The sequence below is a fragment of the Apaloderma vittatum genome, unplaced genomic scaffold, assembly GCF_000703405.1.
Source record: "Apaloderma vittatum isolate BGI_N311 unplaced genomic scaffold, ASM70340v1 scaffold32388, whole genome shotgun sequence".
NCBI lineage: Eukaryota > Metazoa > Chordata > Aves > Trogoniformes > Trogonidae > Apaloderma > Apaloderma vittatum.
The window spans coordinates 1-11,336 of NW_009730774.1; the positions used below are offsets into that span (position 1 = coordinate 1).

Here is an 11,336-nt window from a genome sequence, read left to right on the forward strand (position 1 = left end):
ACATTCTGTGATTCTGTGATTCTGTGATACAGAAGCTATTCCAAAGTCTTTCAGAATGAAGAAGGTCACCCTTTACACTAAGGCTCTGCTGCAGTTCCAGTCTGTGGAAGAGAAGCTCTAACGTCAAAAAGACAGAACTACTTCTTATGCCAGTGGAGATGGATGCATGAAGCTTGGGCAACTACACAGTTCTTGCTCTTCACATTCCCTTTGTTATTTACACTGTCTGTGTAGAGCATTCTGAACACATTCTGTATGATTGATTCGATACTTATTCTGTTGCCTTAGTTTATCCACCTAGCAACAGTCTGTTTTATCATAAGAAAGATCTCTTCCTGATTTGGCCTTAGGACATGCTTGAAGCTCAAATTTTTGTAAAAAAGAAAACTTAAAAATGGCCAGACTTTCAGGAGTTCAGTTCTTGCTTTGTAAAGGGGTATTACTCCTGCAATATTAAGATTAGATTAAGAAATACCTGCAGACTGTAGGTTTCACAGGATATTGTAACAAATTGTTCATCTTCCAAGTGGCTGTCTGCTACAGAGCCTTTACAGAAACCTATTTTCTGAAGAAAGAGAATGCTAGCTTTTTTTCACGTTGTAGCACTGATACTCAACTCGTATCTTGTAAAATAAGTGATTATGAAAGGCTGAGTAGCTATAGCTTCTACATGTATTTGTAAGGATAAGCAGCTTGAGGAAACTTTTATTTTGGGATTGGCAAGCTTACAAAGGCAGGCAGCATTTTGAAAAAGGCTTTATGTTTGCAAAAGAGGGTTAGGTAACGTGATAGTGAAAATAAGCTGGCCACTTAAAGGCTCAACTACAGCAGCACAGTTAAGTTCTGCTGAAGCAGAATATCCCCATGAAGGCAAGTTGGGTGATAGAACATAATATCAATTTTTAGTCAATATCATTTTCACACCATAGTGGTGAAAGAAACCATGAAAAATGTTCTTTCTAATAGTTGTGTTTTTCCTGGGCTGTAGGTTGCATGACTCTATCTAAGTTGAATCTTGAAATGTTATCTTGGCAGCATGCCTGTTTAGTTTTTCACTTTCTCTTGTAATCCTAAATGTTTTTCTTATCTGACCTGACTGTAGTATGAATATACTCTTTATGCATGGTTTGTGATTTATTGTCTATGTCTATTTACTTGGAAGAAATCCTTAGCAATGACTCAGGTTTGTAAGGTGAAGGCTACCCTGCCTTTTTCTGGATGGTATTTTTTTCTGTTTTCTTTGTTCATGGACATCTAGGTAAGAATTCAGAACTTTAAGTGAAATGTTTTCTCTATTCAAAAGTAGTTTGTACAGTTGCAAGACAGTGTAGAGCTACAACCCATAAAAACATACCTCTGGGCTTTGATTCTTGTTAGCAAAGGACGAAAGGGATAGGCTGAGTGTTCACTGAGGAATCACAGAATATGAAAAGCAGGTGTTTATACAAGAAAAAGTACTTACAGCTAGTTCTGATGAAAGGGTCTTGCATTTGGAGATGTCAGGAATTGTGTCAGCTTTGGAGCAGGATGTCTCCTGAATTAAAAACTCTACAAAATATGCAGGACCAACGACCCACTGTTAGTGAGAGGTTAGTGGCAATTAGGCCTTGTGCATGAATCAAGAAGAAGGGGAAATCCTATAGACCTGGAAATAAATGTACAATTCCTGCTAAGTGCTGAAGGCGCTGTTTATACTTGAGCCATTATCGTTAGTTATATTACAGAATGATTTTTTGCCAACACTGCATTATTGCATGGTTGTTTTTTACTTCTTACATGTGCACAATCTCAGTAACTCATGCATTTAGCTATAGCTGAAATGAGTTTGGGTTTTGTAATAAGTTAGCATCTGCATAGAACTACATATTCAAAGTCCCTTTTCATTGTTCATAATTTCTGGCTGCTTTAATGAGCAGGATTACTTTTTCTATTTCTGAAATGACAGGTCTTCAGAGTTAGAAAATGGAAGCAATTAAATACTTTATTGTATCTAATGGTTTGAGACAATGAGTGAAAATAACTTTGTTATCTATACATAATGAATTTTAGAGAGACTGGATATTACTGTGGTAAACAAACAGGACTTAGCCCGGGGATTGTTTTGACTCAGTTTAAAAGTAGTTTTAAGCCACATTTAAACTCATTCAACAAATTACAGGTATGTGTTGGAAGGCATGACTGTGCTTTATTAAATCCTTTCTTTTAGAGAGTCAATAATTCATGGTGGTTGTAGAAGGGCTCACAGTGAAGCTTTCCTGAACCTTGGAATGCAAATCTGTGTCCTAAGTTTTGCATAAATCCCTTCTCATCACAATAAATCAAGTCAAAGTCTTGGATCAATGCAAATCCTCATTTCCTGGGAGAATTCTGCATAAATTATTCTCTGTACTATACAGATACAAATTCTAAGCAATCTGTAAGACTTAACAATTCATATCAAGTATAAGAGGTGGTTCTATACTTCTTGAGGGTTAAAGGAAGTCAGATGAGCCTTGGCTTACCTGCCTTGAAGCTCTTGTGACATTGAGGACAGAGAAATAATGAGCGTGTTCACTCTCTCCATTGAACTTGGCGAGACTTTGAACAGCCGCTTCCAAATATTTGAGCTCAGTTGGGAGGTCATCAGCTGGGCAGTCAGGACATATGGCCAAATATATCTGTGTGGAACTTTTTCTTCAAACGCAACAATGTCATTAGAGAAAGCATAAGCATACGAGCATGTTGACAGTGCAGGTCGCTGTAAATGCATATATGCCCCCAACCCTACCCGCTTGTCCTCCAGTCCCCTGGAGTAATGATATGTGCTTTGATTCACTCAACGATTCTGAATCGCTATAAATTTGCAGACCAATAAAAAAAGTTACAGTGGAGACAGAGACGCTGCAGATAAAAAGATCAACCTGCTGACAGTGGGCTTCCTGGTTTCACTTGCCTTTCATAAACCCATAAAAATGCTTTTTTGGACCACAGGGTAAAAGCCCATATAGAGGCTCTGCTGAATTTCCTAGAGGTGAAAACAGTTATGACTTCACTGCTGTGAGCTGCAGGACCACACTGGCTTTTTGATCACTGACTTTAGAAAAATTAGGGCAGCTGAAAGCTAATGGAAATGCTGAGGTGCCATAATTAAAATTCAGAGTAATGCTGAATGGCAAAGAGTGTTTTTCCAGTCCTCTTTTAAAGTGAATGTGTTAAATAAAGACATGCCTGGTTGTAAAATGCACTCATAAGTATTCAGCGGAGCAGTATTTCTTGCCTGATTTATGTAGATAATTGTTTTGCATTGACCATAAACCTAAAACAATATAAACATTTAGAAACAATTAATATTGCATCGTTTGCACTGATCACGGAGTACCTGGGCAGTTAATGGTTCATTCTCTCCTTGCTGTCATGAAATTCTTTCCAAGAAAAAAGTTCTGTTAATACGCAAATGGCGATGAAGTCATTTGGAAATAAAAGGCAAGATCTTCCGCTGGTGTAGTTCGGAGCTCTCCAGGTGCGTTCTCCTCTGCAGGATGGCTGACACAAGGCCACTCTTCTGGCAGCCAAGAAGTGCCCAAGTGTCCCAGAGCGCTTTCCCCAGCGAGGCCCCCAGGAGCTGGATCTGTGTCTGGAACCCTGATAGCTTAAATCTGGAGATCAGCTCAGCGTATCTGGAGCCAGTCCCTTGTCTTCCACCTTCCCCCTTCGCCCTACCCCTGCAGTAAGGAAGGAGGGTGGTAGGAAAGGCCCTAGATCACTTTTGTGGCACCGTAAGATCAGTCTTGCACACAAAGAAACTGACATCATGGCAGAAAAAAATACTGGTCTATTAATATAAGTTGTGCCTTTATGTTTGAAAGTTGAACGTATGTTCTCTGAGTGCTTCGTGAATATTGCCACGTGCGTGGCCAAGGCCTCCAGGACATTCATTCCTTCACTGCGTATTCTCTGCACCGTTTTCCTGTTAAAAGTGCTGTAAGCAGAAGTGAGCAGAGTTCTTTTGGGTTTTTTTCCCAGTTTTTCATTTAAAAATAAAAACTGATTGACCTAAGAAGCTGCCCAGGACAATATAATCATAAATTCTTCTTTTTGTTTTTGTCTGTTTTTTTTTTTCCCATATGAAGCTTCTTTTTCTTCATCATTTTAAATTTGGGGTTTTTTCACTTGTTCAGAATAGTTTTGGTCACCTGCAGCAACAATCTTGGATAACTCTCTGTCTTTGCAGCTCATCTTGCTGAGCTTTCTTTTTTCTCCTCTTTCAGTGCAATTTTTGCAAAGTTGTCAGAATAAAAGTGTAATTAAACTAAAGTGAAAATCACGTTATATAAAAGTGAGTTTTTTCTATTCCCTTCTTGACAGACTGTCTTTAAAATAAGCCTATAAAATAATAGGGTTGCTATAAAATGTAAACCATTTATTCTAAATAGTGTCCTAGCATGGCTATTTTGCTATGCCTACTTATTAGCTCTGGTCAAAAACTTTCTTTTAATGTTCACTTTTAAAAATAATTCTTACCAGTCTATAAACTGATTCAAAAGTACAGAGGAAAACTGTGAACCTTAAGAAATAAGCTTTGACTTCTTTTAAGCTCTGCTGCCTACTAAATATGCATGTGTAGGGATTGTGCTGTCATCAGTAGGACCTGAGTAACTCATCATACCTGAGATTAAATAAGAAAATAAAATCCCTGCAGTTGAATGAGCAACTCTGACCTTAACAGTTCTTCCACAACTTTTTGCTGAGTGCATGGCATTCAGTATCTGCTAACTCCAAGATAAGATAGAAGACAGAACCAATGATTTCCTGGGGAAAAAAAAAAAAAAGAGAAAGGGTCAGATCTGTTTTGTATAGTGCAAAGTAGGGACACATTAAAGGGAGAGATGGCAAAACGCAAAGCACAAGTGGGACACGTAGATATCCTGGAAACTGAACATTCTGTGGGACTAATTCTCAGTGATGGCAAATGAGGTGAGACTCAGGCCCGGGTAGAACAGGCTTGATCATGCATCTAGCCAGCTTTAATTAAAGAACAGCCTTTTAGAGTCAGTTTTATCCTTTTGATTCTGGTATCAACCAGAACTCAACTGCTTTTTATTATTAGATTTGAAAGGTAGATTATTTTGCCTTCAGTGCAAATGAGAGGATAGTGACCACAAATAATAAAAATGTTCCCAGTAGGCACTAGAAACGGTAACACCTTATTTCTTAGAGTAGTGCCTTCTTCAAGTATGGGTGCTTTGCACTTGCCGTAATGAGGCAGTGACTGCATTGATGCAGACAATTTAAATATTTTCTCAGGTGTCAGAAAGTTCTAAGAGAGACCTCTCGTATCTGCGCGGATGGCTCTGACTCACTCCCAGCTTCAGCGCGGTGCTTACGTTCGGAGGCTGTGCCTAAGTCCAGAACCTTTATTCCGTTCACTGCAGCACGGATGCACCAAGCAGCTGCGGCTCAACCTTTGCGCAAACATGTTTCCGTGCAAGAGGGACAGGGAAAGGCTAAAAGTACAGCTCATTATGTCTAGTGATGACATGGCGTAGTGCAGAAAGCTCCATCGCACAGCTCCTGGTTCTGCTTCTGCTGCAGATGTGGGTAAGCGCCTTTCCAGGACATTGATGAAGGATACAGCATAGTAGGATCATGTTGTACTTTCTGCAGTGGAAAGCTGGAAAGAGAGCAGTTGTCATTTATACATCCTAAAGAACTTAGATGTGTTAACTACACATTTAGACTGAGATTATGTCTTTGCTGAAGAGGGAGAAAAACCAAAACTGAATGAGAGCAGGATTCATTTGTTCCTGGTTGATTTCAGTGGTTTGCGGAGAACAGGCTTTATGGGGCAAGAACCTTGTAGAATATCTGTACAATTTTGGCTTCAGTTTTGATTTCTGTTTAACGGTGACTAAAGGCCAGCCAACAGGGCACCTAAAGGCTGGGATACTGCTGCCTTGTTTTGGTTTTATGCTACTTGGAAAAACATTGAGAGTATCTGTTCTTGAGCTCTGAGGAGGCCAAGTGATACAAACTACTCTGGTCATGCAGTATGGAGATCTCTGGAAAGAGATGAGGATGGTCATTTTATTAGAGCTCTACCATATATACTGGTAAATGTAGTACTAAACCCTTTAAATATAAAGGAGCAAGATAAATAGAAAATAAATGTAAAGAATGAGTAAATTGTTTTCTCTAAGTTATTTTCTTATATATGCAACTTAACATGTTTTATACCATTTTTAATATTTTTATATCCTTTTTTTTTCCCTAAGTGTTCTAAGATGTAATCTGCCAATGCCTTGTACTGAGCTCTGAAGATTTGTTTACATTAATCCTGAGGTTTAATAATGAATGTTGTTTTGAAGGCTGTGAAGAGATCAAAAGCGGTTTTGACCAAGAGTGAAGCTGAGGTGCAGCAGGACTGTGAGCAGTGGCGTGGTAGTATCCCCACACCTGCCTGCACAGATCCTTCTGGGGAGGGAACTAATTGTAATTTTCTGTTTACGTACAAGGTAACTAAATACCGTGATGAGATGTCTCCTTTAATGTGGTAACTAACATAGATTAAATGGGTAAACAGAAAGTAGGACTGGTCAAAGGGTAATTGCCATTTGCTGAAAAAGGAGTAGTGCAGCATTTTGTGTAAGTTTGTAACTTCAAATATAACCTCTATGAGAAAAAAAAAAACAAAACACTAAGACTATCCTGCATGAAGAAGTAATGACCAAGAAGAATGTGTATCTTTAAGGACTCCCAAAGTTGGAAATGGTGACTTGAGCTTTCAGGTTGGCTGTTCAGGTATTCTGGAGGCAAAAGCACACACGTAGCTCATTAACAAAATGTTCTTGTAATCAAATGTGTTTGCTGTTACATGAGTTTACTCAGGTGCATCATGAAGACTGATTGTAAAGCTTGATGATCTTAGAGATACTAAATGCAACTAGGGTGGAATGAACAGTATTTCCTGTTGCCTGTGTCTGTCTTGTATAATCTACACATTTTTTTGTCTACCTGCTTATGTATGTATCATCCTCTACTGGGGAAAGGATAATTTGGGGTTTATTCAGAGCTCAGCAGATCTCTGAAGGTTTCATCATCCTTATTTTAAGTTTCATTAAAAGACCGTTATGCAAAGGTCTCTTGATATCTGCCTAGTATTGAATAAAAACTTATATCTTTTCTGCATTGCTGAAAAAAAATCCCTTCCTCAGCACTGCTGCTGCTGGGATTGCCGCTGCCGTGTGCGCTGCGGAGCCTGGGAGCCAGAAGAGATGTGGCAGCAGCACATTTGTGGCAGGCTGACCTGGTGCAGGGCAAAGAAATTAAATATTTTGACATGTTTTGTAATTTTGGTTAAGTGCCTGTCAGAGAAGTTAATTGTGAGTATCTTGTATGAAAGAAAGGCTCTGTCCTACTTGCATATAAGTTAGTAGCAGATGGCTCATTAGTTTCAATTAGAGCAAAACTGAACCATGGTTTGCTTAAGGGCAGGTTTGAATTTGAAGTAACTTTGAAAATGTTTTTATCCTGAGTATTGGTTAAAGAAATAGGAGGAAAGACCACTAACTGATATTTAAAAAAATCTTTGACTTTTTTAGAGGAATAAAAAGTTGCAGGAGGTTGTTACCATCCATGAACATCCCTGAGGTAGCTGACGGCTTCTTACGTACTCAGTCCCAGCAGCAGCAAAAATGTGGTGATGGGCTTAGATTGTCTAGTTCGTTACTGCAGTGTCTGGAAGCACTTTGTTTACAGGATAGGCATATCAGATATAAAATATAAGAATAAAAAGAAATTCAACCCCCAAACGAACAAAGAGTCCTAAGGTGATAAGTTAAGTCTCTAGGGAACTGACAGACCAAATCACAAACAGGGACTGGAATTCTCCTGTGCTGAGATATACTTGGCACAGATGAAGGGAGAAGCAGGGAGATGAATTAAGTGGTTCCCAGCGTGTCTGTCCCCACCAAGCTGCACTCTCGTGTGGTCGTAGGAATGCTCTAATTATTCTCAGTTGGAAATAGCCCCAGGATGGGAGTCTAAATACCTAAATTCCATGGCTGATGATGTTGGTTCTGGGCCAGCTCGGAGGCATCCCATGTGGAAAAAATCCTCAAGACACCCGATCCAGTTACTTAGTGGGCACATTCTGTCACCTGAGCAAAGCGATCCAGAGAGCACAGTGCAAAGCGCAGCAAAATGTGAGTCTTTGGTCATAAGATCTCAAGTTGCTGGAGGCCACATCGTGTCCACAGAAACCACGTCCTTGTGAGAGCAGCGGGAAGTGGTGTCATCCTTGCCAGTACACATCTTTAAACATCTGGCAATGATGCCAATTTTCTTTTGGGGTTCAGAAATCAGCCTTTCAGGTAAGATTACACAAAGTAAGCAAGCATGACAGGGCACATGAGTAGCACACTTCCACAGTGCCTTAAGTGCTGCGGGCTTTGTGCACTCATTTCAGGTTCCCCCTGACTAGTGCTGGTGGATTCAGCTGTTGTAACACGTAATAGTGATAAATTAAGCATGCACAGAGAAATAAGATACTTGAGGAAATAAGATACTTGAGGATATGAGAGTCATATTCCATAGGTATTTCCAGTGTAATTTTCGCACTTGACTTGGTTTCAGATTTCTTCTTGTGAGTGAGTCATCATTTAGAGGTCTGTGAAGGAATTCCCTGGTCCCGAGCTGGACGTATGTACACCTGTTAGTGCTTACATCTTTTGTGCAAAATGTACAATGACTTAATAGCCTTTGCACTCCAACTGCTCAAGGCAGTGGGAGGAAGGTGTAAAATAAAATTAAATCAGAGTAGTGGTGTTTCATACCAAGTTTGAACTGATGCCTGGAGCTATTCCAGGGGCAGGCAGCAGAGAATCATGACTGAGATTTGCTCTTTAATTGCCCACAGTGGCGATGAAACTGTTTCTAGTCATCTGTGGGTAAATCTGACACAGCCTCTGGAGTCCTGTGAATGTAACTTTACATTTGCCTTTTGAAATATTTCTTAGTTCAAACAGATAGACACAGGGCTCTTTGTGGGAGAAACAGATACAGAAGAAGCAGGTAACTTACCTGAGAGTGTTCTCGGACACTGAAAATTCGGTAGAGCCTGAGTATGTAGCCCTCTTCTTGGTCAGCGTTGACCTGGCAAAGAGCCAGATCTGCAGCCTTCGCTACCGCAGTGTCATCACAGGCGGGGGAAGGAGCACAGTCCCTGCTTCTCTGACGGGAGGAGAGGCAGCCCAGGAGCAAAGCGCCTGTGTGCCGCAGGGTATTGAAACAAGTCAAACCATGCTGCTTAGAAAACCAGTGCAGTGGATCAGAATGGCATGTTAGTATGGAGGGGCCGGCCTACGTGAAAAAGCCGATTTTTGTAGTGGAGCTGTGTCTCTTTATAAAACTGATGCTCCCTTTTTATTACATACTGGCCATCACCTTTAAATCTACAGCCGCAACAGCAAACATTGTCAGTGATTACAGGCTTTATGAAAGTGTTGCTGCTCCCTCTGAGGCCAGAGAGCACTTTCTCCTTCTGGCTTTACATTTCCAAAAAAATTCAGACTTCACTGGGTAGATCATATAACTTTGACCTCATCCGAGGGACAAGAATATACATATGAAGTTACTTTCTTAAGAAACCAGAATTACTTAAATAAACCTACGTGGACAAGTCTCGGTCCGGCTCTGTTCTGTCAGCAGTCTAGTTCTACTTCCAAATAAGACAATGACAAAGGTCTCAGAAATTTGAATGGGAGCTGGATGAGGACCACGAGGTTGACTGATTTTACAGTTTATATGTGTTAAATGCTAATACTAAACAAATATACTGTCTCTCTGTTATATGCAGTCAGTCTGGCTGGGATAGAAACTCAGTTTGGATCAATTCTATGAGCATTCCTACTCAGTTGGATACCTACACATGAATGATAACCCTTAGCCCAGGCCAAGCCAGCAAAATGCAGTTGGTGTCCATACAAGAAGCCTGTGGATAAATGGCCTCCTCAAGCCGTTACATACTCTGACATAGCTTGATAACAAGGCAACGTAAAGAATTAATGGTTTCATCAGGGTGTCTGCTTTTAAGCAGAAATTTCCGAAGTGTTTATCTGGGACTTAACATTCACTGTTACTGGATAGAGTGGCAGAGATGTGTTAAGTTTTGTTCTCACCCCGCAGACTTCACTTCTCTTGGGAGGATGGTGCAAAATGAGCTCCTGTAAGAGACTGGAGAAATTAGACAATAAGTAAACCAGGGCTATCAAAACCATCCTAGGCTATGGAAGGCTCCACTTCAGGATTTTTTCTCTCTCAATGCCTTGACTCCTCTTTTGTTGCCTGAAACTCCCAATACCTACCAGATATTTGATCTCCGACTGATTTTCCTGAGCATTTCCTATTTCATCCCAACTTCCCCAACTTCTGACTTTGTTCTCACTGCCACAAAGTACTGTGTGAGCTTGCCCTCATTACATGTTGCTTCCGCTGCCAAAGAGCAAAGCTTGTTTCCTTTTATCTCCTCCCATCTTTACTTCTTGGCTGCGCCTGGTTTCAACCCCTGCCTGGCAGTGCCTAGCTTTATATTCCTGTGGGTTTAGAGGCAGGTACAGTTGCATGTGAACTCTGCTGCTAATCGTAACATGCTGCTGCATTTTTATTGCCTGAGAACCAAATTTAGTGATGAAGTAAGAACCATCTGAGAGAGGAGGGAAGAGGAAAGTAGCTTGTAATATAGTTACTGACGTGGGGCTGATTACGCTTGTCTCAATGCCAAAGGTCTGAAGGGGAAAATCTGGCAGAAAAAAACACTTTAAGTAAGAGAGAGGGTGTAACGTAAACTGGAGGGTGAACTGCTTTCGTTTGATTTCTTGTAGCTGGTGCCTTCCTCCTTATGCCACCTCTTGCTCTCTTTTTGCCTGTAAACTATCCTCTTTGTACTTTGAATCGAGGAAAATGTACATCCAGTTGTCTCTTTGCCAGTTCACATCACCTTGCATAGCTCTCCCAGATTTAGTCCAGATTTCTCTGTGAACTGCAGCTGCTTATCCTATAACTGGCTCTTGGCTGGATGATTTGGACCTTAGTTTTCTATCTTATTCAGTGTTATTGTCTCTCTTATATTGTATGGTCAGAATTGGCTCAAGGAGAAGAGTCTCACCTGCTTAATCTTAAGGTCCTTGGCTTCTCTAACCAGTTTAGATTGTAGGAAGCCACAGAAGAACCATAAACCTGCGGCTGTAGGCCTGAGGAACAAAGGAAATTGGTCCTGCAATGTCACTATTTTAATTATTTCAGCACTACTCAGTGCTCTGCTTTCATTCCTTTTCAGCAGTTATAAAAAATACAATCCTGAG

At 40.5% G+C, this 11,336-nt stretch overlaps 1 protein-coding gene across 1 annotated transcript; it reads right to left on the reverse strand.

Moving 5' to 3' along the window:
• Positions 1-475: 475 nt before the first annotated feature.
• FETUB (fetuin B) lies at positions 476-9,278 on the reverse strand (the record flags this gene model as incomplete). Its single annotated transcript, XM_009874918.1, is given in 9 exon segments — positions 476-565; positions 1,463-1,576; positions 2,502-2,647; positions 2,650-2,667; positions 3,208-3,295; positions 4,677-4,700; positions 4,702-4,788; positions 9,058-9,188; positions 9,191-9,278. Coding segments are annotated over 9 exon segments (786 nt in total), but the record flags the coding sequence as incomplete, so codon positions are not given.
• Between the last annotated feature and the right edge of the window lie 2,058 nt (positions 9,279-11,336).